We start from the raw sequence: 26,592 nt of genomic DNA, 5'->3' as shown, positions 1-26,592 counted from the left end.
ATGTTGGCCTTTCAAACATACTTACAGACATAAGAATCCCTTTGAAGTGTAAGATAACAAAGAAGAGACACCCATATCTACTGTTTCCATATTTCTTATCTCTGAGAGTACATAATTTAAAGTTTGCTTTTTTCTGCAAAAGTCAAAAAATATTTTACATGTTTATGTAATAATTCAGTAAATATACTGGAATAGGCTTTCAAAGACTTTATTAGTTGTAATAGCACATACTCAATCAAAATTATAAATGTTGAACCATTAGTACAAAACAATTTTATAAAATTTTGCCCATAATTTCTCCTATAGCCAATTATATTTAGTTACAAGGAAATTGCTATGATTATATAAAAGTAAAAAGCATTTGTCATCAAGTATTTACAGAAGGCCAAGTTTGTACTAGACTATGAGAAAAACAAACAAGTATGAGCCACCTTTCCTGCCCTCAGAAGGGCTTACAGCCTCTTCTCATTTCAACAATTGGGATGTCTTAAAAGTAATCCCAGGACTGGGGATGTAGCTCAGTGGTAGAGAACTTGCCTAGTATGTACAAGGCCCTGGGTTTGATCCCCAGCACTGAGAGAAAAAACTAACAGTGATTCCAAGCACTTTTCAGTGAACTCTTCGTCTATTGTAAAAGGCATAAATCATGGTGAGCTAAGTGCTAATATACTTAGGCACAGCTGCTTCCTCTATAGTACTGATTTACATTTACTATTATAGCAAGTATTGCTGGAACCTTCTCTGTTATCTTCTTCAGTGGATTCCAGGGAGAAAAACCTAGAAGTGCTGTGCTCAGTCACCCGATAGACTTGACATTCCCGTAATAGTGGTGTTTTGGCTTACTTGTTATTTACAAGTTTTGCAACTAAAAAAAAATCCCCCATGTACATGAACATGCTAACAATGATTTTTGATTAATTAAGTATACTATTTAAATGTCATCTTTTAAAGTTTCCATTTTCTGAAATTTCTACAATGAACAGGTAATTCAATATTTACTAAGAAAACATTTTTTCTTTGCAATTATTACCTAATCATTCTATGTCCTAGACAGTACCTAGATAGAAAATTACTTTTATTAAAAAAAAAAGTTTTTAGTAACTGATAATCCATGAAACTTGAAACTACTCTGTACTGGTCCATTAAATAACTGCTAGTCTGTCCTCCCACTGAACTGCTGGTTGGAAAGGTCATCTTTGGACCCGTGACTTCCCAGGAAGTGCTGGGGCCCAAACTATCTGCATAAAAACAGGATGCTTTATTCCCTAACAAGTTATTGGATTTACCAAAAGAGCAAAAATGTAAACCCTACTGGGGTTATCTTGACCATGGCCATCCAAAACTCTCTGAGTAGTTAAATAGGGAAAAATGTTTTCCTTTAAAACCAATTCTTATAAGGCCAAATTTGGAGTAAAACATCTGTAAAGTGGGACTAGTGTTTTGACTGTTCAAAAGCTATGAACTGTTGGATGCTAGTGGCTCACAACTGTAATCCTAGCTGCTTGGGAGGCTGATACTGAGAGGATTACAGTTCGAGGCCAGCCAGGCAAATAGAAAGACCCCCCATTTCCAAAATAACCAGAGAAAAATGGGCTGGAAGTGTGGCTCAAGTGGTAAGAGTGCTTGCTTTGCAAGCACCAAGCCCTGAGTTCAAACTCCAGTCCTACCAAAAAAGCAAACAAAAAAAACGCATGAACTATGCTAGGAGCTCTTACTCCAAAGTCTAAATGGAAAGAGCAGTATGATCACAGGTCAACGATCACATATTTCTATCTGTGGGTCCCCAGGAGGTCGGTACTTCCAGCCAACCTGGGCACTTCCTAGACTTGCAACTGGCAAAATGTTCATTCCCTGGTGGGGCTGCTAATTAGGAAGTCATTTGTTCACCATTTCCCTTCCAGTTAGGTATAGAAAATAATGTGATAATCTTAACAGGACACAAACTAAGCCATAAAGTGGTCATACTTTTCATCTAAAAGAATAAAAGTTTCTAAAAATGTCTTTGTACCACATTAAAGGACAAAATTACAGAAAGTTACACAAATTTCTAAAAGTTTGTGAATAATTTATTTGAGCTATAACAGAGAATAATGAAATTAATAACAGTTTAGAAAACTACATGCATTTTTTGAGGCAGGATCTCCTTATGTAGCCCATTTGCCATGTTCCTGCCTCAGCCTCCCAAGTGCTGGGATTACAGGCAAGCCCTGCCACATCCAGCTTTGAAAAGTTTATATTGGAACTGTATAATGCTTTTTGGGACAGATTTCTTTCAAGAGTTAAGTTCTGAATAGGTAAGTTACTATGTTAAAGGTTTTTCAAAAAGATAAGCCACCCAAAAGAGAATTGACCTTATGCCTAGTAATTTAATCCATCCTCCTATGTCAGTGTTAATGCAGAGAACAGTTCCACTTACTAAGGTGGTCACTGATATTTTATACTAAGCCTTATGCTTTATGTTTTATTTTTCAATTTTTATTTTAATTGATAAATAATATATTTTTGAAATACAATATATTTTGAAATATATATTCTAGAATGATTAAATCAAGCTAATGAAGATAGTTATCACCTCACATACTTATCTGTCCTGATACTGTCTTCTTGCCAGGTGCCTGTATAACAATATTTTCTGGTCAGGAAAACAAAAAAAAAAAAAAAAAACCTTGGATAAAAAAAAAGTATCTTAAAAAGATTTATCAATTATAGATTAACATAACTGACCTAAAAATATTGCTATTTTTGGAAGTATTCTTAGCATAAAGCGATTCATTGAGCCTGAGCAGACCAGACTTGAAAATGGATTTTCTTCAATTTTCCAGATAGATTTGGGGTATTGTCATACAAATTTACATTTTAAATATGTTTTTTCTAATAGATATAAATGGGAACTCTTGGTATTATTCATTTATTGATTCAACAACTGTTTTGAGTAGGAAGTATCTTTCATATTCCATTAAAGGAGCTAAATGGTTGAATTCCAAGACATGGCGCTTAGTCACTGAAGTCACATTCCAGCCTCTTCACTTTACAGACAGGATGGCGTCATCTGTTCAAGGAACTGCTCTTGTTGTCTACCTGAATCTGACTTTAAAGTCAGATGCATAAGCTGATATTCAAATCAGAAAAATGACACACTTGTCCCTATAGTCTTATAATTAATCACAGGTCATCTTAATAATTGCTGTAATGTAAAAGCTAAAGAAAAAGAGTCTAGTTAGTTCACCTAAGCAGTTACCTTAAATATATATTTCCAAATAGTATAGCAAGTGTTTCCAGAATTCCGATACGAACATAAAAGCATTTGGCAGTGAGTTAACTATCATGTTATTGTTCACATTCAGTCACTTACTAATCAATAGTAAAAGTCCTTTACTTTGGAAAATTTCTTGAAAAGTGACTTTCCGTGATGCATCATTTTAACTCTAACAAAATACTATAAATGCCTTTTAAAAGCTTGGTTTCTTAGCTCTTTTCCATATATAAAAGGTAGTATTAAGTTGTAATTATTTAAAAAAAGAAAAGAAAATGGCTCAGGAAGCCTTTATGTAGACAGTACATCTACGACTTAATCCTTGCTGTTTGTTGCCTTTGAAACACATTAAAAGTCAACTAACTTAAAATTCTTTGTTAGTCAGAAGGATAATACCAATTAGAATGCCTCACTTAAGAGTAAAATTACCAGCTGATTCAAAATGGAAAATGTTAATGCTTTTATTGGAAAAATGCCTAATTTTACACCACCACCAAGATGCCTTTGGAAGGTGTTTTGCTAATGTGTAATATGCTATAATGTAGAGGAGGTATGTTAGTAGACAGACTTAAGGAGAGAAGGTATCAGACTACAGACTTTCCAAAGTTCTTACAGTTCTAATTTCTATGACAGGGCTGAAATACTAGGTATGTTTATCCCATGATTTTTGTTGGCTTTCATTCTTATTCCATCATTACAACTGTGTGACTTTGTTATCATGAGTTCTTTAAAATATGCAGCTCCTTCCTCTAACCACCTACCTCTAAAGGTTTATACCTTTCAGGGTCTTATTTTCTATCCTGAATGGATCCATTGCCCACAATGAAGAAAGTCACCCTCATGCTTTGAAGTGGTCGTATTACCCCAGTTTTTATTGATTCTGGCTATTGTTGTTTTAAATGCATAATTATCCTAATTATGTAAAAAAAAAAAAAAGCTGTTTCAAGCTTAGCAGTTTTAGAGAATAATACAATCAAAAACATAACCATTCTCATGGTTCCAACAGTATCTAACTACACTCATACTATAAAACACATAGAAAGATAAGATCCATAGCCACACTTTTCACTAACATTCTTCTGACCTCTGTTAGAACACACTGTGCTTCTTCACCTTTCTGTCCACCCTATCTATGTGGCTGCTGAAAGATCCACAGCTTCTATTTCTTCTTCTTTTGTTTCAGCCTGTCCACTGACTTTCTCATTCTCCATCTCCGTTTTCACCTTTCCTCCTGTCTCACCTGGAAGAGTAACCAAAGGAGATAGTTATTAAGAGACACTCACTTAACATCAACAGTGAATTACCTCCACAGTTTGTTTCCAAGGGGAACAGTTCTTGCTCTTTAAGTCTACACAGTAAAATTTTCTTTGGTGGTATCAACAGAGGCATTCTCCTCCATTCCCTCAAACCTCTGAATAGCCAATGTCAAGTTACTTTACATCTCTGGGTCTTGGTATTTTCTTAAATAAAATTAGGAGGCAAAGTTGCCCAAGAAATGGCATTACAACATGTTACAACAGGTGGCTTAATTTCTTCCTAAATCAAAAGGTGGTTCGGGGTGCCCCAAAATCTGTACTGTTTGGCCACTGTGGTATTTAAAGAAAACATTCCTTAAACATGTAGTACTACTAACTAGCATTTAAAAGTCTGGACATTGCATATTCAAATCTATTTCCCTAAAAAAAGTCAGACAGACAACACTGCCTCCCTTGCACTCTCCCCCCGCCCCCTGCTCCCACAGATGGACCAAGTAGCAACTTCCTTTTGACAGGGCTATGCACTCCTATTTACCAAGGTCTCCTGGGACTCCCCGTTGAATCTCATGTGCCCATCACTTCACACGTTTTCAGCATCCTAGGCCTGAAACCTTTTGACCTTGCTAATCCTGATCTCAAAAAAGACACACTTTTACTTATCTCTCCCTATTAACTCCTAGGGCACCTTTTACACATTTCCATTAAAGCATCTGCCTCAGTAGACTATAGTAATTTGCCTACATTCTGCCTGTCCCCAACAGACTGGGAGCTCCTGGAGAAGAGGGACAACCTCTTACTCATCCTGCATCCCCAGCACCTGGCATATGGTTAGGCATCCAAACATACTGCACTGAACTGGGAGTGTAGCTCAGGGGTGGAGCATTTATCTAGCATGAGACAGGCACAATGTTTGAGCCCCCAAAAGGGAAAAAATTAATGAATAAATAAATGAAAAGAGTTAATAAATGAAAGAAATATGATTATAATGCTTCACTTAGTCATACTATACTGTGAAGCTAAAGTTTACCAAAGCATATTCCTGGAGAAAGTTTTTTTTTTTTTTTTTTTTGTAATTTCAATAAGGAACAGTATAGTGGTGCATGCTTATATGTCCAGCACTCATGATGCCGAGGCTGGAGGATCATGTAAGCATAGGAGTTTCAGACCAGCCTAGGCAATGTAGTGAGACCTTGTCATTTGTTTTATGCTCATAAAATATACTTAAAAATTTTAAAACACCACATATAAGACATAATATGTTTTCTCTGGGCTTCTCATAAAAAGACAGTCCTGGAGGAACTAGCTCAGTGGTAGGACATGTGCTTAGTATGTACAAAGCTGGTTTCAATCCCCAGCACCAAAAAAAAAAAAAAGACTACAAGACCAGAATGACAGGAATAGTACAGAGCTAGGCATAGTGATGCATGCCTGTATCCCAGCATTCGTGAAACTGAGGCAAGAGGACCAGGAGTTCAAGGCCAGCCTGGACTACATTGTGAGACACTGTCTAAAAATAAAAATTTGGCTAAGATGAAAATGATATTCTAAAACTTATCTTTGTGTATTCTTTCATTGGAAGTTCAACTCCTGTACTAATTATCTGTTCCCCTTGACTTTGGATCTTCATATCATACATGGAGCCTGATGAAAATGAACTTGAAAATTTTAGAAATTTTAACATGTTGCTATCAATGGTTAAAAACTGGGACACAGGGCTGGTGAAGTGGCTCAAATGGTAAAGCTCCTGCCTACCAAGCTCAAGGCACTGAGTTCAAACCCCAGTACCACTTAAAAAAAAAAAAGAAGAAAGAAAATGGGACACAGACTATAGTTTAGGGGAAAAAATGCTAGAAAGCTGAACTAAGCACTGATGGAATGTCTGTTGCCCAGGTACAGAAGCCTTTTAGACTTGGGTCAAATGAACTTCAGCCACCTGATAGGGACTTGAGTGACTGGGGCACCCTTGCCCCCAGAGATGGCCTCCTGTGGAACTCATCTAAACAACCTGAATCTTAGACAGCCTAACTTTCACCTTCAATTTTTCTGGTGATTTCCACATTTGCCACTGTCTCTGCAATTCCTGCTGGATGCTCACTGCTTCCAACTTCAGGTTGAATCTGCTCCATGCTTCCAGAACCTTCTGGAGTTTTATGGAGTGGATCATTCATGACAGGTGTTTGCACAAATTGACTTCTGTCTGATACTTCTGGAGACTTGTTCTCTCTGGAAATTGTATCTAGAAGTTGGGACTGCTCATCTTTTCCCAAAGTTTCTTGAAGTTTCTGCACTTCACCTTTTTCTACAAACTGACTTCCTTCCAGTATTTCTGGAGATCTGTTCTCTTCGGGAATTACTTCCAGAAGCTGGGACTGTTCCTCTTTTCCTGTTGCTTCCTGAGGTTGTAGCTCTCTCACTGTTTCCAGAGGTGGAATATTCTCAGCTGCTCCTAGCTTCATGACTCCAGCCATTTGTGGATCCTCAGGATGTTCTGCTCCAGGGGAGTCCCTTTGTCCTGCTCTCCTCGAAGCCTGACCTTTGGCTTCTGTTCCTAAAGGTTCCAACTCAGGGTTCCCCTTTTCAGGCTGAGCCTCTGTGGCTGGTTCCCCATCTTTCTTTTCTTCTGCTCCTAGGGTATCATCTGTGCCAGATGGCTGATGTGGCTCAGGCTCCTCCTGTCCCTCTGGAGGCTGAGTCTTCTCTGTGGGTCCTGTGGCATCCTTTTCAGGAGCAACATCCCTTGCCAGAGGTTGTTCATGGGGGAGCGTAACACCATTAGCTGTAGGCGCCACTGAAGCCTTGGGCTTCTGCACTGGGGGACAGCTTTCCCTTTGTACCTTGCCATAAAAACTGGGCTCGCTTCCCGCTACACATGGTTTAGGTTGGGAGATGCAGGACTTACTTTCTTCTGTGGTGGAACAACACTCATCTGAAGTTATTTTGTGATCATTCAGTTGAAAAATAAACAGAAAAGAGAAAACACAAATGATTACTTAGTTTTTACCTTGAGAAAGTGATTTGATATCCAGAAGTAGATTAAACAGCAAGCACACCACGACCCTCACTCAAATCCTTTTACTGCCTTCAGCCCAAACACCTCTCCTTTTTTTTTCATTATTTTATTTTTTAAATTTCTTTTATTCATATATGCATACAATGTTTGGGACATTTCTCCCCCCTTTCTCTTCCCCCCTCTGTTTTCTCCCCACACCACCCCCTCCCTCACCCCCCCTACCCCCTCGCTACCAGGCAGAAACTATTTTGCACTTATCTCTAATTTTGTTGTAGAGTATAAGCAATAATAGGAAGGACCAAGGTTTTTGCTAGTTGAGATAAGGATAGCTATACAGAGAATTGACTTGCATTGCTGTACATGTGTGTTACCTTCTAAATTAATTCTTCTCGAACTAACCTTTTCTCTAGTTCCCCATCCCCTTCTCCTATTGGCCTCTGTCACTTTAAAGTTTCTGCATTAGTTCCTTTGCATTGAGGACATCAAATGCTATCTTGTTTGTTTGGTTTTTTTAGGGGGGGGCGGTTCCTGCCTATCCTCATACCTCCCTTTTGTGCTCTCACCTCATCATATGATCAAAGTCCAATCCCCTTGCCAAACACCTCTCCTTAAGAAAGCTTCCAGGTCCTCCAACCCAGTTTCTCCTCTTTGCTCTTTGTATGCCTCCTCCTGGCTCCTGTCCTGTATCCTAATGTAGCCCGATCCACTTTGTTTCTCCTGTTCCTTTCCCTTCTCACCCTTTGTCCTCTTTAGCTTAGTAGAAGCTTTCCCCCATGTGTGGTCCTTGGCTGCTAGGGAGCTCTTACTTTCCCTCCAAACAGAATGGTCCCCAGTGAAAGGAAAAGGCAATGTAATGGAAAAGCTCTCATGGGTTCAGGCTATGAAGACTGGGAGGGGAAGAGGCAGGGACAGTCGGGCATGAGTTTCATGTCATTTTAGGGGAAATCCAGAGAGTTAGGAAATGTGCATTTTACTTGTGGCTCTCTGGCTTCTCCTGCATCTGTGTGGCCTTGGGAAAATAGCTCCCCGTGTTCATGTGTCACATGGTAGTGAACCTCTCACCTACCTCAGAGTTGCCTGAGGTGCCCCTCACATTAGTCCGTGCATGGGAAAGCGCTCTGCATAGTTTAAAATAAGCAACTTGGCAATGTGTTTATACTCACTGACCCAGTAATCCTACTTCCAGAATTTATCCTAAACGCATAAACCTTAGGAAATTGTTTCAGGGGAAAAAATGTATCATCCAAGTTCTTTATAAAAGGCCATGCTCAGTGGCTTAAGCCTCTAATCTTAGCTACTTGGGAGGCAGAGATCGGGAGGAAAGCCTGGGCAAAAAGTTCACAAGACCCCATCTCCATCAACAGTTGGGTGTGGTGGCGTGTAGCTGTCATCCCCAGCTACCTGGGGAAGCACAAATAAGATGGAGGCCAGGCAGGCCTGAGTATAATGTGAGAGTCTGTCTCTAAAATGACCAACACAAAAAGGCCTGACAGAGTGGTTCAAGTGGTAGAGTGCCTGCCTAGCAAAAGTCCTGAGCTCAACCCCCAGTACTGCCAGAAATAAAAAAGTTCTTTATAACAGCAAAAGCTGGAAAACAGCTTAAAAGTCTAATAATTTGAGGAACAGAGAAATATTCCACTGGAAGAAATATTACTGCAACATGAAAAAAAAAGATGATGTGAAACTGTATGCTAAAATAAAATAATTATAAATAAAAACAGAAAATAATGTATTCAAAGCAGTCCAAGGTCTGCTGATAAGTTAGCTATCAGTTTTATATATAGTATGACTATATGATTATAGCATTGTTGGAAGGCAGGAAGGAAGAACAATTCACAAATGGGGGCTGGGGAGACTAGAAGAACACAAGCCAACGTGGTAAAAATGGATTCCTAGGTGATGTTTTCCTTTTCTATCTTTTTCCCCAAAAGTTGTTTTTCTTTTTTTTTTTTTTTGGTGGAACAGGGGTTTGAACTCAGGGTCTCACACTTGTTAGGCTGGCGTTCTACCACTTCAGCCACTCTGCCAGCTTCTTTTTCTTTTTTCTACCCCAGTTACATATATATATATATATATATATATATATATATATATATATAATTTAAAGAGTTGTCTGCTGACCTGATGGAAGTTAAGATAAGTAATGTTCAGGTCTCCTCTCCCATTTCTCCTTTTCTAGGGGCAAATTCTTAATTCTTAGCTGTTTTTAGAGAGAATTTTTCCTAGATCTCTAAATGAATTGTATGTTAGGATTGTTTTGATTTGGGCATTTCTATTAACTCCTACTGTAGAATGTAAAGACTTTCTTCTACCCACCTCCAGCCCCCATGACACATTCACATTTCCTTTTAATCCAGTAATTGTTTAATAATAGTTAAATTATTACTTAAATTGTAATTGTGTTATAATTTGAGGGAAAAAAATGAGACCCATGTCTTCAATCTGATATTTTGCCCAATACCTCCAAAATGCTTTAAGTGGGAGGAGGAATAAAGGAGAATGATGGAGAGGGTGAATTCAACTACAATATAAGAACTTTTGTAAATGTCACAATGTACCACCAGTACAACAATAACAAAAGAAAATGTATATAGTACAAAAACACCAAAATGCTTTAATGTATATGGTTTATAATGAAAAACAAAACTTTTGAAATGAACACATAGGATGTTTATAAAAGTAATTTACGTGTAAAGATGAAACACCACAGATTCTGCTCTATAGCATCATATTATCTAGTTAGATAACTAACAAAGCCATGGCATATGGAAAGTGCTGTGATAGCCACGTACAGAGTGGCAAGAGATCTAGCAAGAGGTGAGTATTATGCAACAACTTTGAGAGTCCCTGGAGAGTGGACAAGGGGACCTGCCGCACTGAGAAAGGACAGCATGGCTAAAGGTTGGGGCAGGAGTGAGATCACTGAAGGCCTGTAGGTGGCGCTAACGAGCCGAGACTTTACCAGGAAAGCATGAGGACCCAGAAGAAGTGTAAACAGGGCTTTGTAAAAAGTGAAATAAGAAGCTGGACGTGCTGGCATGTACCAGTAGTCCCATCTACTCAGGAGTCTGGGAGTCCCAAACCAGCCTGGGCAACACAGTGATACCTCATCTCAAAAAAAGGAAAAAGTAAATATACACGCTCAGGGCTTGGGGTTAGGGGTATAACGCAGTTGTAGAGTGCATGCTTGACACACATAAGGACCTGGGTTCAATCTGCAGGACCTTTCTCCCAAAACATACATGCATACACTACATATCTCACATACACTCCCAAGAGGAAAAAACATATGTCCATACAAAGACTTGTACACAAATGTTCATAGTAACATTATTTGTAATTGCCACAAACTAAAAAAGACCTACATTTCCATCAACAGATGACTGCATAAACAAATTGAGGAACTCCATACAATGTTATACCATGCAACAATGAAAGAGATAAACGATTGGTAAGTGTAACAACCTGGATGATTTTCAAAATGATCATGCTGGGGTGAAAGAAGACAAAAATTCTGTACTATAGGATTCCACTTTTATAACTAGAAAATACCAACACAACAGTGTTTGTCTGTGGATGGGGTTGGGATGGGATGGGAGAGGGGATTTCAAAGGGCATAAGAAACACTGACAGGTTAATGGAAACCTTCACCGGATAGTATTGATGTTTCCATGGGTGCGCAGAGACCAAACTTGCTGAAACGTGCACTGTAAATGTGCAGTTGCCTGCACATCAACTCTACTTCCCCAAAACTGCTAATTTTAATATTGAAATAAACTAAAAAGCCAGGCACAGTGGCTCACATCTGAAAGCCTAGCTAATTAGGAGGTGGCGATCTGAGGATTGCTGTTCCAGACCAGCCTGGGCAGGAAGTTCTCAAAAACCCATCTCAAGCAATAAAAGTTTGAGAGGCACACTTGTCATTCCAGCTACATAGGAAGCTGAGACAGGAGGATCATGAGTGTAAGGCCAGCCTGGGCTACATAGCAAAACCTTGTCTCAAAAAAACCCAAAAAAGTGCACACATGGTGGTGCACACCTGTAATCCCAGTTACTCTGGAGGTAGAGGCACAAGGATCAAGAGTTGTTTGAGGCCAGCCCAGACAAAGGTAGTGGCAAGACCCTGTTTCAAAAATGAAATAAAAACAAAAGGGCTGGAGGCGTAACTCAGTGGTAGAACATTTGCCTAGCATGTGCAAGGCTCTGGGTTCAATTCCTAGTCCACAAAAACAAAACAAAAACCTCCCTCTTGGGGTTGGGGGTGTAGCTCAGTTCAGAATGCATGCTTAACATGCTGAAGGCTCAAGGCTTAATCCCTAGCACCAAAAATACATACATACATGCATACGTACATACCTGTGAAGAATGGATCAGAGCTGGAAAGCACGGAAGTCAATGTGATCAGTGACTTCAGAAAGAAAAAGAGCACAGATATGAGGGGTAAAAATGGCTGGGCATATTGACTGACTCAGACAATAGAGAGAGAGGGAGGATCTCGGGTAACACTGACTCATAGTTTGGATGCTAGATACAGAATATTTGGGATAAGAGGACTTAGGCTGAAGAGAGACATGGTTCAGGGCATGGTGTGTTGGAGAGGACTATAGACTGCATCCTAGTGGCAAAGTCTAGAAAGCAACTGAAGATATGAATTGGCCAGAAACATATGGAATAGGCTAGAGCTGAGCTATCTTAGTAACACATTTATTTTTGAGAAGGGCAGTTTTTCCATAGAGGAAAAATGAAGAGAAGAGTGGAAGGAGAAAGGGAGAAAAAGAGAGGGAGAGAAAGAGAGAGGGATGAAGAATAGAAGAGGGAGAGAGGTAGAGAGTTTGCAGAGAGAGAGAGAGAGAGGGAAGGAGGGAAAGGCAGACAGAAACAGGGACAGAGACATCTTTAACTCTGCCCTGCCTCAGGGACTGGTTGTGAATTCTATAGAAATCCTACAGAAAGGACCGGGAGTTAAAATTTTTTTTTTAAATCAGAGCTCAGGAATAATTTTGTAAAATGCAGGGCACGGGCTGTCAGCATTGGGTCCATATGACAGAACTGGGGAGAAGGCTGTCCTTTACCTCCCTTTCCTGCCTCATCATGAATGAAGTCTTCAACTTCACAGCAAGTAAGTTAACATAAAAGTGATTTCCAGGCTGATGGAGTGGCTCAAGTGGTAGATCGCCTGCCTAGCAAGTATGAGGCCCTGAGTTCAAGCCCCAGTACTACAAAAAAAAAAAAAAAAAAAACCCTAACAAAAGTGATTTCTCAGGTCTATGCAGATGACTCATTTAGACACTACACAACTGCCTTAGTGAGTTAACAAGGAAATGTGTTAATTGAATCACAGATATCTGCCAAATTACATTTTCTGATAAATCAGTTATCACGATGATTGGGACCATCTGTGAAATGAGAGGAGCTGCGTTCATCAACCTGTGCCAGGGCAGGTGCATTCCTGAAGCAGGTGGTTGTGTGCATTGAAAAAACATATTATGCTGCCAGTGTAGGTCAAGTCCCCCTCACTAAAAAGCTTTGTGAAAATTCATTTCTTCACAAATGGTGTCATAATTTCCCAGTGTTCTGCCGGTTTTGCCATTGCTAAACCATTATGCCATGGTCAGTGTCAGTTTTCGTTCATATGCCCTTTTCCCCACCTTACTGATATACCGGAAGAGCAAGTAATTTTATAAAATACAACCTTAAACTAATCAAGATATGAAACATTACAAAAATATGTCATCGTTGCTAATTTTTTCTGGGGTAGGCCAAAGGAGACAAAATACTGTTAAGATGATCAGAAAAAAGAGAAAATGCTAGAAGCATAGTGACACACTTATTTTGTAATATATACAGATTAACTGTGCTCTAACCTCATTTTAAAATGATCCTATTTTGAGGGCTGGTGGAATGGCTCAAGTGGTGGAGTACCTGCCTAGCAATGCAAGGCCTGCAGTTCAAACCCCAGTACCACAAAATAAATAGATAAAAATAATTTAAGAATAGAAAAAATAAAATGATTATATTTTGAAGGTAACAGTCCCTAATCAGTACTTCAAAAGTTAATTTTCCTATGTGCTGGAAGAAAACAATTTGCTCCGGCCTGGAGAACAGCATTCTTAGGACTTTGAAATGAAGCCTGTAATGTACATAGTGGGGTGGATCCTGGTTTCTCCACCTGGCTCCACAAAGCGTTATTAAACCTGTCCATATCTCAGTTTCAACATCTGTTAAGGGGAACAGTGTTCAGGTTGTTGTGAGGATTACCGAGTTAACCCCTGGAAAGCACTAGCACCATGACCAATAGCCACTAAGCTCTGATCCATCCTGCATCACTGTGATGTGACCCAGGATGTCCACCAGTCAGTCTTAGCTTCATTCCCTGAATGACCCTAACAGAGATGAAAGTACAATGGAAAAGTGACGTGACTTCATTCGTTTTCATACTGGTATCTTTCTGTAAGTTATTCAGAAGGAAGAAAGATCACAGGAACTAAATGGAAATTGGTATGGAGATTCCTTTAAAAAAAAAAAAAAAACAACAAAGAGCTACCACGTATTCCTGCTGTATCACTCCTGCTCATATATCCAAAGGAACATAAGTTAGCACACAGTCAAGACACCTGCACGCCCATGTTTATAGCAGCACTATTCGCAATAGCCAAAATATGGAATTAGCCTAGGTGCCCATGGACTGATAAATAGATAAAGAAAATGTGGTATGGAAAATGGAGTATTATTCAGCCATAAAGAAGAGTGAAATTATGTTCTTTGTGGGAAAACAGATAGAACTGGAGATCAGCTTAAGGCTGGAAAACAAATTGTTGTTTTTAATGCATCTCTCTCAGACAACACAACAACAGTAAAGTCTATAATTACTACTAAAACTTCCTTTCTGGCTCCAGATTTCATATTCTTCAGACTGATTTGCTGATGAAAGAAGTAGAATCTCTTTTTATTTGTTCGATCTCCCTCCCCTTCCTTCAGGTGAAGCAGAGCATTCCAGACTGTTCTTAGACTAGGGGTGAATTCTCATTCCACCATTTCCTTAAATGCAATGTAGGCAAGTTCTTAACTACTTGGGACCTCAGTTTCCTTATCTATAAAATGGGGCTATTATTCATCTTTCAGCCTGGTTAGGAGAATTGACTGAGGTGATAATGTGTGTTATTTGTTCAACATGGTGTCTGACAGGAGAAAGTGGTCAGTAAACCTACACACATCTCTATAGGCTTCTCACTACACAGGGTGCCCTGATGAAAAGGTGCAGAGAGATGAACTCCAGGCCAGTATACCTGCAGGGCACTTGTGTTGGAGAAGGGTGAGAGGGAGGGCTTCTCTTTCTAATTTTACAAAGACCCCCTTGAGGAATGGAGAGATGAGTCCATAAGTTAGAACTCAATGAACAAAAGAAAGAACGAGTGCAACAGTGAAGGAAGCTGTGAAGGTCAATGTTGACCTACAAGTTGTATTATTAGCACAACAACTTTTAAAACATGATTACTGGTAGATAATGGACTAGTAGTCATAACATTAGCGATTATTTTATCAGACTTGACTGGTATCAGTAAATGCCACTGATAGCTTTTATGGATATATAAAAAAAAGTTACATTCCATTCATTGGCTTTTATTTAATTTATACATCAAGTATTCATCAGTGCCTGCCACAGGCTAGCTCTGGACTGGGCAAAGGGATTATAGCAGATAGCAAGGAAGATCTGGTTCTTACTGCCTGCAGGGAAATTCTTCAAGTACAACTTGGTGCCTATATATAACCTCTTACTCAAACATCTCCAGCTGGGCATGGTGGTGTAGCCATAATCGTAGCACTCAGGAGACAGAGGGAAGAGGATTACAAGTTCAAGGCCTGCCTGGGCTACATAGTGAGACCCTGTCTCAAACAAACAAACAAAAACCCAAACATGGCTGGGCACAGTGGCTTATGCCTATAATTCCAACTACATGAGAGGTAGAAATTGGGAAGACTGAGGTTCAAGGTAAACCCATGCAAAAAGTTAGCAAGATCCCTTTCTCAACAAGTAAGCTGAACATCATGGTGTATACCTGTAATCCCAGCTACACAGGAGGCATAGGTAGAGGGATCATGGGCTAAAGTCAGCTGAGGCAAAAATATGAGACCCTCCTTACCTGAAAAGTAACCTAAGCCAAAAAGGACTGGAGGTGTGGCTCAAGTGGTAAGCACCTGCCTAGCAAAGGTGGGACCCTGAGTTCAAACCCCAAAACCATGCCAAAAAAAAAAAGGAAAGAAAAAAATCTAGTGCCTTAACTTGTAAAGCAATGAGAGACTTTTTCTTGTTCATGATTAGAGCCAGCCAGGCCTAAGTGACATAGTATGTAATAAGTGCTTTGTACAGACGCATTGTTTCCACACCCAAAGTCATTCAAAGATGCGTCTCCTTTCTGAACCCTGTATTTCATCAAATCACACACTGCTTTGGGCCCAGTCCTCTGGTGCTCATTCTCTCTCTTGATTCAGTTGTAAACTGAACCCTGCACAAATTGGGTGTGACAGCTGAACTAACAGAACTAAGCCCCGTTGTGATGGGTGCACAAAGAAACTAAATATGAGTGAACACTACAGGAGGGATTAGAACTGGAGCTAACATACCTGAAACTCACATTATGCTGGAAGCTTTGCAACTCAGTTCAGTGCCCTAATCAGAGATGAAAGCTTTCCACTCAACAAGGAGTTTCCTATGACTGTGCCACACAGGCATCCCATAGGTCTCACTGGGCTGGCTTCCGGTTTCCAAGAGAATCGTTGAGCAGGGGGTCCTGCTCTATCCCTTGCTGCTACCATGTCTAGGTTCTGGTAGGTTTTGAGCTTTGGAAACCAGGGATGTAGCATCAAGTCAGCCCCCAAGAGGGGGCACACAGCTAGAGAGTGGCAGAGCTCCCAATTAAACCCAAGGAAGTTTGATCTTACTTAAGAATTTAGGTGTTAAAGGCAGATTGTGGGCTCAAACACACCTACCTAGCAAGCACAAGGCCCTGAATTTAAGCCCCAGTACTGCCAAAAAGAAAAAAAAAAAAGGCAAACTGTGGCCAAAGAACTTGCACCGTCGGCATTTCCAGGGAGTTTGTTTTGTAATGCTGAATCTCGGGCCCCATTCCAGATCCCCTGACCAGAACCCAACTTTTAACAAGATCCCCAGGCAAACAAGGTGAGGAGGCTGTCGGTGTGGTCACAGACAGGGAAAGGCAGAATGGAGCTAGGGAGGAGAGATAAGGGTAGATGAGGAGCACACTGAATTGCCGGGGGTGGGGGAGATAGGTGTCCATCTGCAAACATGTCCTCATGATAACATGCCATGATCATCACAAGAGGTGACATGAGGGCCTGAACTGGTTCAGATGAGGTTTACACTGGGAGAGAAATTTTTCTTAAGTTTCTTCATCTTGTCGTAGTGAGAAATCAACCATGGACCATACATAATGAATAGGCGAGTCTATGTTGCAATAAAACTTTATTTATAAAAATAAGTGGTGGGTTGGATTTGGCCAGCAGGCCAGTTTGTCGTCCCTGTCCTAAGCAATATTTAGGCTATATTCTAGGCACATTATATGGACTCACTCATTTATTCCTTGGAGTAACTCTGTGAAATAGTATTATCATTAATCCTATTTCAAACGAGGCACTGAGACATAAAGAGTTGGAGTGATTGCCTCAAGGTGACACACCACACAGTCTAACTCCACACTCACATTTTTTTTTTGTAACAGGGTTTCACTATGTAGCCCACGCTGGCATTGAACTTTTGGTCCTCTTGCTTCTGCTGCCTGAGTGGTAGGATCACCACATCTGGCACGACCCACATTCTTCATCAACACTCCATGCTGTCTCTCGGTACATTGAAATATACAAACACACACACACAAGTGTGCGCACAAATGCGAAGTGTGCAGGTAACCAGAGCTTCTGATAACCAGTGTACAGGCGCTACACTAGGGCAAGCAAAAGAAAAGGAAATTAACCAAAAGAAACCATGTGGTTTTTATCTGAGTTGTAGAAAAATGAAAAAGGACAGGAATAGGGAAAAAATCAGCTTACAGGAAAAAAGAGGAAAAAGATCATTATTGTTATTGATGACAGTAGAGAAAGGAGTAAGTGACGTATTTGGGGAGGACCCTGCAGCGCAGTTCTGGGTGGCTGAAGGCAATTGGACTGCATATCCCAGGACTTACTGCTCTCTTTCATGTCCAAGCACACATAGAACATGACAGATGGAGGAAGCTGCTCCCAGAGCTCAGGCTGGCTACTTCCTAAAGGCTGGAGGAGTGCTGGCTCACTGTAAGTCATTCCCACGGGCTGGGAAACTGAGGCACACAATATAGGCAGTACTTAGTAATACACACCAGCACTGTCTGGCTTATTTCACCCACCTTCACAACATTTAACTCCTAAGGTTAACATTAACTCCTTAGCTGATTAAAACAAAGTGGGGTGTTTTGGGTTGTTTTTTTTTTTTTTTTTTTTTTTGTCCAAATCCTTATCCTTAGAGGGCAGTCTTGGACTTGTTGGACTTTTACAAAAGAATGCACTCAAGAGTCTGAAGACAATTCCCAAGGAGGGGCTCAAGGAATTTGAACTACAGCCCAAGATGAGTGCCAAAGCTTCTAAGATCATCTCAGCCCTGGGAAGACACTGACCCTCACTGGAGAGCTATGTTTTGGTATTTTTCTTTAAACCCAGTCACGAACCAGCACTACCTACACTTACACACACAGATTCCAAGCTAGCCAAGTTCAATGCTTTTTATCAGTGTTGGTGAAACTGTGAGTAACCCTCATGGGTGCTGGGGTATCTTTTCAAACGATGTTGTAGAACATTAACACATGAGCTGGAATGTGTGGGGCCTTACAGAAGCACGACTTAGACTTAATGCTGCACAACGAAGCTTTGTTTTGCTGTGCTCACCTTTCCTGCCTGGCCAGGGGGCCCTCTCACACCCACCACTCTGCCCCAGCCTTGCTTAGCCACTACTACTTTCCACTTTCTGCCATTCCTTGGGCTCTGATTCCTCTTCTGCTTTTCTCAGTGGCCCTTTATTTCCCTGAATCCTTACCCGTCAACCCATCCAGTCTGCATTTTTCCTATATAATAGGTCACAGTACAAGTTTATGACAGAACTGGGACCAGATTCCAGATGCAATTGGAGGTTGTGAACTGAGCAGGGATTTTTGAAGTCACACACATGGGACTTAAGTCCCAGCTCCATCATTTACTAGCTCTGAGACCTCGTCAAGTTACTTATCCTAAGTTTTGGTTTTCTAGTTGCATTTTGTGCTACTAATATCTGCTTCATAAGGTTACTCTGGCCATTAAATGAGAAAAGTAGGAACCAAATGGTTGTGGTTTTTTTTGTATCCTGACTTCTGCTCCCTGCTCATATCTTGATGTGGCTGCACAAACATCTGAAACCGTTCAATTTTAGGAAAGGATTTTATTGTTGAGATTGTAAACTCATGGATTGTACAACACTTATGGAAGGAATTTAGGCACTTTTTTATCAAAATTATTCATGCACACACCCTTTAACCTAGTAAAACCACTTCTGGGAAAGAGCCCTACAGATATACTTGCACACATTCAAGATGATGTGTGCACAAAGGAATCTACTGCAACCTTGTGCGCAACAGGAAATGACTGGAAACATATCAAATGTCACTTACCAGGGGACTGGTTAAATAAGTCACATAATAGATTCTTTTATAGGTGTAAAAAAGGAGAACAATACCTCCATATTGTTAGGTTAAAAAAGGTGAAGAACAGCAGATAGAGCACACATTTTATAAATAAAGATGAGAGAAGGAAATAATATTTGCAATATGGTGGTACATACCTGTAATTCTAGCATGGGGGAGGCTAAGGCAGAGGATCTCAAGTTCAAAGCCAACCTGGGCCTCATAAAACCTAAACCCAGGGCTGGAGACGTGACTCATTTAATAGAGCAGCTGCCTAGCAAGGGCAAAGCCCTGAGTTAAAACTCCAGTAGCATCAAAAAAAAAAAAAAACCCTCTGGAAAAAATATACACCCCTCCCCAAAACTAACAACTGCAGGCCAGGCACGGTAGTGCACACCTGTAGTTCCAGCTATGTAAAAAGCATAGCTGGGAGGGTTGAGGTTGGCGTTCAGCCTGGGCAAAAAAGTTAGCCAAGACCCTATCACAAAAACAAAACAAAAAAACCCACAGTTGTGGTGATGCACATCTGTGGTCCCAGCTACAAGAGAAGAGGACACAAAGGAGGTGGAGGTAGGAGGATCATAGTCTGAGCCCAGAGCAGGGCAAAAAGACACTCCTGAAAAATAAATTAAAGATAAAAGGTCTGGGAGCATGGCTCAAGCAGTGTTTGTCCCAGTTCAAAATCCCAGTACCACCAAGAAAAAGTAAGTTTGCCCATGAGTGTGACTGGAACTAAGCAGATGGTGGAGATGAGGCAGAGGTGCATTTTTCACTGCATGCTTCTGAAAAATATTTTTACATTTTGAGCCACGTCTGCAGTTCTTACATATTGCATTTTAATTAGCTGTCTGCAATAGCCAGTTCTACCACAAAGACATACTGAGTACTCGAGATTTGTCCAGATACTTCTAGCATTTGAAAAAAATCCCATTTATATAATTTCTGTATGCAAGAAAGCCTGTAGAAATTAATTTTAAGGTTAAGGATGCTTGTTCTTCAATTGCAAAGGGAAAATGTTTATAAGATTAGGACTGAAATGTCACCGTGTGAAACTATCGCTTGGAGCCTGAAGATACACCCTTGGTACAAAGAACAATTCACTTAACTATGTGAATTTCAAGCCTCCTCACATTGTCTAGGCAGCGTGGACTCCAAGTTCAGATCAGAACAAACAAATGATTATAGCTATCAGTGGAAGTGTACACATTAACCTAGCAATGAATTTATCAATAATTACCTTTTTTTTTTTTTTTTTGTCCATACTGGGGCTTAAGTGTGAACAAAACTCAGGAAGGGGAATCCGGCCAGAAGAGGATGGCACTTACATTAGGTCAGAAAGGAGCAGCAAGTGCTCATGCTAGCAGGGAACCAGAAGTGTGGGGAAGAAAGTTCTGAAAGGTAGACCTTTGGGGACAACCTTGTGTTCAGATTCCATCAGACCAGAAATAGCCCTAATATTTAGAATTTGCTTAAGAAATTCCAAACTCCATCTGACTGATTGTCCTTTTGGAAAGAAAAGCCTCTTTCGTTACACCTTTCAGGACTCTGAGTGAAAATCTAAGTGTGACTACCACATGTCAGGCACTCACAGTATAGTACACTGCTTGATACAACCAGAAGCCAGTCTCCACCTTTGTTCCCTCCACGGACACACCTGGTCTGTGGGCTTTAGAGGTGATGAAAAAACTGAGGTGGGGATTCAATCAGCTGGTGGGCCAGAGCAAATACCTGCGTCCTATGTAGGATGAATTATTCCTTATGCCACCTGGTGGTTACCTAGCCAGTAGCTGCTGACTGATCTTAATTTGAGCCTAGAAATAAGTATCTTTTTATTTTAATGTCACAGAAGTTCAAGCTATAACAGATCCAAAAGAGAATGCAGCCCATTATTTTGTTCAAAGGCCAATACTGCATCATGCATAACACTTTGGATTTTGTTTTTGTTTTTTGGAGTCAGGGTTTCAGGTTGGGTAGCCCAGGCTGGCCTCCAACACACAGTCCTCCTGTCTCTGCCTCCCAAGTGCTAGGATTGCAGGCATGACCACCATGCACAACCTGTATAACACTCCTTAAGCTAGAAAATTTCTTCAGTCTGTATAACACTTCTTAAGCTAGAAAATTCATTCAGTCAGATCTACCAACACAAATTCAGCCTCTCAGATAGTTCATGTACTTCACTTTCTTTTTTTTTCTCTTTTTAAAATTTTTATGGTTTTATTATTCATATGTGCATACAAGGCTTGGGTCATTTCTCCCCCCTGCCACCACCCCCTCCCTTACCACCCACTCCGCCCCCTCCCTCTTTCCCCCACCCCCCTCGATACCTGGCAGAAACTATTTTGCCCTTATCTCTAATTTTGTTGAAGAGAGAGTATAAGCAATAGTAGGAAGGAACAAGGGTTTTTGCTAGTTGAGATAAGGATAGCTATACAGGGAGTTGACTCACATTAATTTCCTGTGCATGTGTTACCTTCTAGGTTAATTCTTTTTGAGCTAACCTTTTCTCTAGTTCCTGGTCCCCTCCTCCTATTGGCCTCAGTTGCTTTTAAGGTATCTGCTTTAGTTTCTCTGCGTTAAGGGCAACAAATGCTAGCTAATTTTTTAGGTGTCTTACCTATCCTCACACCTCCTTTGTGTGCTCTCGCTTTTATCATGTGCTCAAAGTTCTCATGTACTTCACTTTCAACCCATGGAGTTCTAAAGTTGCTCTTGTGAATTTAAAAATCTCTTATGAAGTTTATCTATCTCTACAAAAAGGCACTGGAAGTTTTTCTACAACTATCTACATACGTACTACTTAAAATATCTTTAAAGTTAAATGTCCTCCAGATATTCCTAGTTTAAGTTTGGAAGCAAATATAAACTTCATATTTTCCTGACTAATTTAGGGTATAAATGTCTTAGTTGTTATCATACCTTGTGTTTATATCATATGTCATATGCCTGATATCATTCAGGATCCCCATTAGAGGTTTTCACTATGAAAACATCAAAAGAGATACAGTGAATATAATATTAATATATTAATTACATTACCATATAATGTGTAATATTAATATAATTAATGCATAAGTATATATTCCTGTGGTATATTAGTACATTAATATTCATTAAGTAATATATTAATATGTAATGTATGTTATATATTTGTATAACATTTATCTATTTAAATGTAATGTTATGTTAAATGTTGATTATATGTAATATACAACATGTTATAAGCTTATTTAGTATTTGTATAATCCTTAGTCTATATCTTACATAGGGATTAGAATAAATACTATTACATTTCTTTTGTTGTTTCCATAGTGAGTGATCACACACCTGAAGGGGATCCAGAGTGATTTGAGGCAAAACCAGATTGTTGTTGTTGTTGTCTTTTCATATAGGGCCTCACTCTGTAGCACAGGCTGGCCTTGAACATCATTTTTTTGTTTCTGGGGAGGTTTTTTTGGTGGAACTGGGCTTTGAACTCAGGGCTTTGTGTTGCAAAGCAGCTGCTCTACCACTTGAGCTATATCCCCAGTCTGTTTTGCTCTGGTTATTTTGGAGATGGGAGTCTCATGAACTGTTTGCCCAGGCTGGCCTCAAACTGTGATCCTCCTGATCTCAGCCTCCCAAGTAGCTAAGATTACAGGCATGAGCCTCTGGCACCTGGCTGGTCTTGAACTCTCGATCTTCCTCCTCTGCCTCCTGAGTGCTGGGATTACAAACACGTAAAACCATGCTCAACTGCAAAAACAGATTTAAATTTAGTTAGCACAGACTAGTTTAAACACCTGTTCTCAAAGCCCAACTCTGACTCTTATAAGCCCTCTAACCTGTGGTAAATTACTTACACCGTATCTGTGATTTTGGGATAGTTATAATACTTAGTCATAGCATTATTATAAGGACTAAATGAAGTAATTCATTTAAAGGGCCTATTATGTGTGGCGCATTTGTAGGCACTGGAAGTATAGTAAATGAATGTGTATATTCATGTATTTGATGAACTTGAACTGTTTTATCTAAAAGCACATGCTCACAGACTTAGGGGTTGTATGTAATATTTAAAGAAGTTTTAACCTTCAGAAACAGGAATGCATTATTTATCAAGCCTCCAAGATCATGCAGTTGAAATGCACTTGAACATACAATAGTATCCAATTGCAAGAAGCACTGTCTGTCCAATAGAGGAACAGAAGCAATATGCCTGGTGATTGATTCAAAACATGCTAAGCAATTTATGCATCATATTAATTAATTTTCTATACACTAAAAGTGTTTGCCAAATGTACTAACATTTCTTCCGCAACAACATTCATGAAAACCTAGAACGGCAATGAAAGCAAGAATGGAAAATGAGAAGGTATAACCAATGTGATGGTTATTAACAGTGGTAATAATTTTTTAATGATGATTAAAAACCCCATTTTACTGGTTGGATACTGTTGCACCTCCCCAAGAGCTACATTCCAGGAAATACAGGCTTTTATCAGCTTAAAAACCTGCAATGATTTTCTTTTTTTTGGGGGGGGGCGTGAGGAGCAAGCCTAGGTCCTCGCTCATACTGAGGACATGGTCTATCGCTGGCTGCTTTTTTAAGCCAGGAGACTTCCTACTAGGATATCTGACGCATGGAGGCTGGGAAGAGAAGCTGGGATAGTAGGGCCTGTCTCCCTGAAGCGTCATATGGAAACCAGTAAGGATTTAATGTGGAACAGGATGCAAAAAAATCCATCTGATTTCAGAAAATAAAACATGATTCATAAAAGCGTTGTTTCTTGCACTGGCCCCGTCAGAGCATTTTGGGATATGGGGCTCTGCACTCGGAGAGAAAGGTTTGCAAGCACTGTGCATTAGGAATGGATTTTCTGTGTCTTCACATTGTTGTCCGGGACAAGGACTTTGAATCATTTTCATATAACGGTTTTAATTGCATACTTTCTAACTTTCTGTTGCTTTCTATTACCTACTGAAACTAGAAAAACCCCGTCGTTCTTTACTTCATTCATGTGTTTTTCACAGTACTTATCACTGTGGGGCACTATCTTAATCACTTGGTTTCCTTGTTTATTGTGTCCCTTCCATGCTCAGCCTGAAACAGTAGGGTTACTTGGAGCCCCAGCATCCAGCCAAACACTGAGCTACTATATGGAACAGTCAAAATACACTCGTTGAATTGCTTTATAAGATTCAGGATTGCCACCTTTTATCACATATGTATTTCTCAAGAGATATATAAACCAAGGAAACGGGAAAGTGTATTTGACCTCTTCAAAAGCGCAGAAAGGACCTATTTGATGACGTGAATGCCCATCTATGCTTTCAGCATCTCTGAAGCTGAAATGCTCAAGGAGAGAGGGAAGGAGAGGAGAGAGAGAGGAGGGGGAGGGAAGGGAAGAGGAGGGGAGGAGTGTCTCCGTAGGACAATTCTTAGCTGCTTAAGGAGGACTTAGCTAACCCGGCTAAGAATTTGCCCAACACCTGGATCACATCAGCAGACCGGGAAAGCCAGCGCGGGGTCCCTGGCCGCAGGAGCACACTCGATGGGGCGCGCTCTGTCCCAGCGGCTCGGCTCCAGATTTCCAGGGACCGTGGGTTTCAGCTCTTACCCTGCGGGAGCTCGCCCCAGGCTGGGCGAGCTGGGCTTGGGTGGCATCTTTTGGACCTTGGGGGGAGCCAGCCCACGCGAACCCCCCGCCCAGGTCGGGGTACGGCGCGCGTCCCAGCTCACCACCGCTGCGGAGCCTGTTGCTGTCGCCAGCCTTGTTGAGGGCGCTGCTGGAGCAGCCCATCGCAGGGAGCGTGGCGTGGGTCTCGGAGCCTGGATCCCGTGAGCGCCGCTCCCCGAGCCGCCGAAGTTTCACCAACTGCAGCCCGGCTCCCGCTGGCTCAGAGCGCAGGCGCGCGGCGGGCGCTGGGTGGCAGGTGCGCACCTGGAGCACCTGGAGCACCGCGAGCACCTGGAGCACCGCGAGCACGCGCAGGTGGAAGGAGCCGTGAGGGCAGAGCCAGAGAGCTGCAGGGAAAGGAAGCAGAAGAGAGCAGGACACTAGATCAGAGCGGCCAGGTGGGGACAAAGCGGAGGGTGAACAGCTGGAAGGAGGGTTCGGCTGAATCATTCATCACTAAATAGTCAGGGAAAGGAGGCGGCGGCTGTGGCCACTGCCTATTGGTTGGTAGACTAGATGTGCGATGACTGTCATCCTCTTACATAACTCCAGTACAGTGCCACAAGGAAGTTTAACGTTAATGTCAAACTTTTGACTTACCCTCTATATTAAACTTCTGTCAGTTGGCCCATCCAGACCTACACATATTGTTTTGTTGTCCTGCCTCTCTTTAGTTTGCTTTAATCTGGAGCAGTTCCCCAGTCTTGCTTTGTCTTTTATGGTCTTGACAGTTGTAAATAGAACAGGCCATTTGTTTTAAAGAATATTTCTCAATTTGGGTTTGTCTGATTTGCTCATGATTGATTTCAGGTGATGCGGTTTTGGCTGTAATATCTGTGTATTCCTGTGGAGGCACAAGGGAATGGTGGTCCTATTATTGGGGATGTTTGCTTTGATCAGTTAGTTAAGGAAGTGTCTAGCAGGTTTCTTCACTGTAAAATGACTGCTTCATTCTTCATAGTTTATTAGGATTAGTGAAAAATATCCTGTTTCTCATCAAAGTATTAGTGCTCCTTTTGTAGCACTGGTTTCTTGCTTGCTAGATCATTACTATTATGATGGTTATCAAATGGTGATTTTCTAATCATTCCTTCTACATTTATTAGCTGGCATTCCTACTGGAAGAAAGCACTTCCCTTTTCTTCCACTTTTTCATTTAAATCAATTATCACTCGTGAATTCTAACATTATTTAGTGTAAGAATGGGTTATATTGCCATCTGAATTAGTTTGCTAGGGCTGCTGTACCAAAACACCATAAACTGAGTGCCTTAAACAACAGAAATTTATTTCCTCAAAGTTCCAGAGGTCAAGTCCAAAATCAAAGTGTCAGCAGATTGGTTTCTCCTGAGGCCTCTCTCCTTGGCTAGCAGATGGCTACCCTCCCCATGTATCTTCACTTGGTCTTCTCTCTGTGTATGTCTGTATTCTGATAACCCCCTTTTATAGGGCACAGACTTATTTAGGGACTCACCAATCAGTGTACAGTAGCCTCCTGCTGTGGGGGATGTATTTTTTAAAGTCACACTTAATTTAGTTAGTGAAAATTTTAAAAACTTTTTCCCCAAAAGAGGTGTGATAATTCACATATTAGTTCAAAGTAAATATGTAACTTGAAATTTCCTAAATCCTAACACTTTCATACTAACAAGGGCCAGTTAAGTTCCTCCTCTTCCCCATACATTAGGAGTTGTCTAATGTATTTCACTTCTCCTCAG

The 26,592-nt window shown here is 40.7% G+C and overlaps 1 protein-coding gene across 1 annotated transcript; it reads right to left on the bottom strand.

Moving 5' to 3' along the window:
• Positions 1 to 200: 200 nt before the first annotated feature.
• Positions 201 to 25,349, bottom strand: Erich5 (glutamate rich 5). Its single transcript, XM_074068894.1, has 3 exons — positions 24,938 to 25,349; positions 6,542 to 7,435; positions 201 to 4,493 (listed from the first exon to the last, which is right to left on the bottom strand). The coding sequence occupies exons 1-3, from the start codon at positions 25,323 to 25,325 to the stop codon at positions 4,384 to 4,386; spliced, it is 1,392 nt and encodes a 463-aa protein (XP_073924995.1). The 5' UTR covers positions 25,326 to 25,349; the 3' UTR covers positions 201 to 4,383.
• Positions 25,350 to 26,592: the final 1,243 nt, after the last annotated feature.

Source organism: Castor canadensis, chromosome 3 (genome assembly GCF_047511655.1).
Source record: "Castor canadensis chromosome 3, mCasCan1.hap1v2, whole genome shotgun sequence".
NCBI classification, from domain to species: Eukaryota; Metazoa; Chordata; class Mammalia; order Rodentia; family Castoridae; genus Castor; species Castor canadensis.
The sequence above is the reverse complement of the archived record's forward strand: the minus strand, read 5'-3'. Positions and strand labels throughout refer to the sequence as shown.

Coding starts and splice junctions, on each gene's coding strand:
- Erich5 (XM_074068894.1), bottom strand. CDS start 25,325: ATGATTCAGCCGAACCCTCCTTCCAGCTGTTCACCCTCCGCTTTGTCC. Junction 7,436..24,937: donor CAACAGGCTCCGCAGCGGTG/GTGAGCTGGGAC, acceptor AAATAACTTCAG/ATGAGTGTTGTTCCACCACA. Junction 4,494..6,541: donor AATCACCAGAAAAATTGAAG/GTGAAAGTTAGG, acceptor TTACTCTTCCAG/GTGAGACAGGAGGAAAGGTG.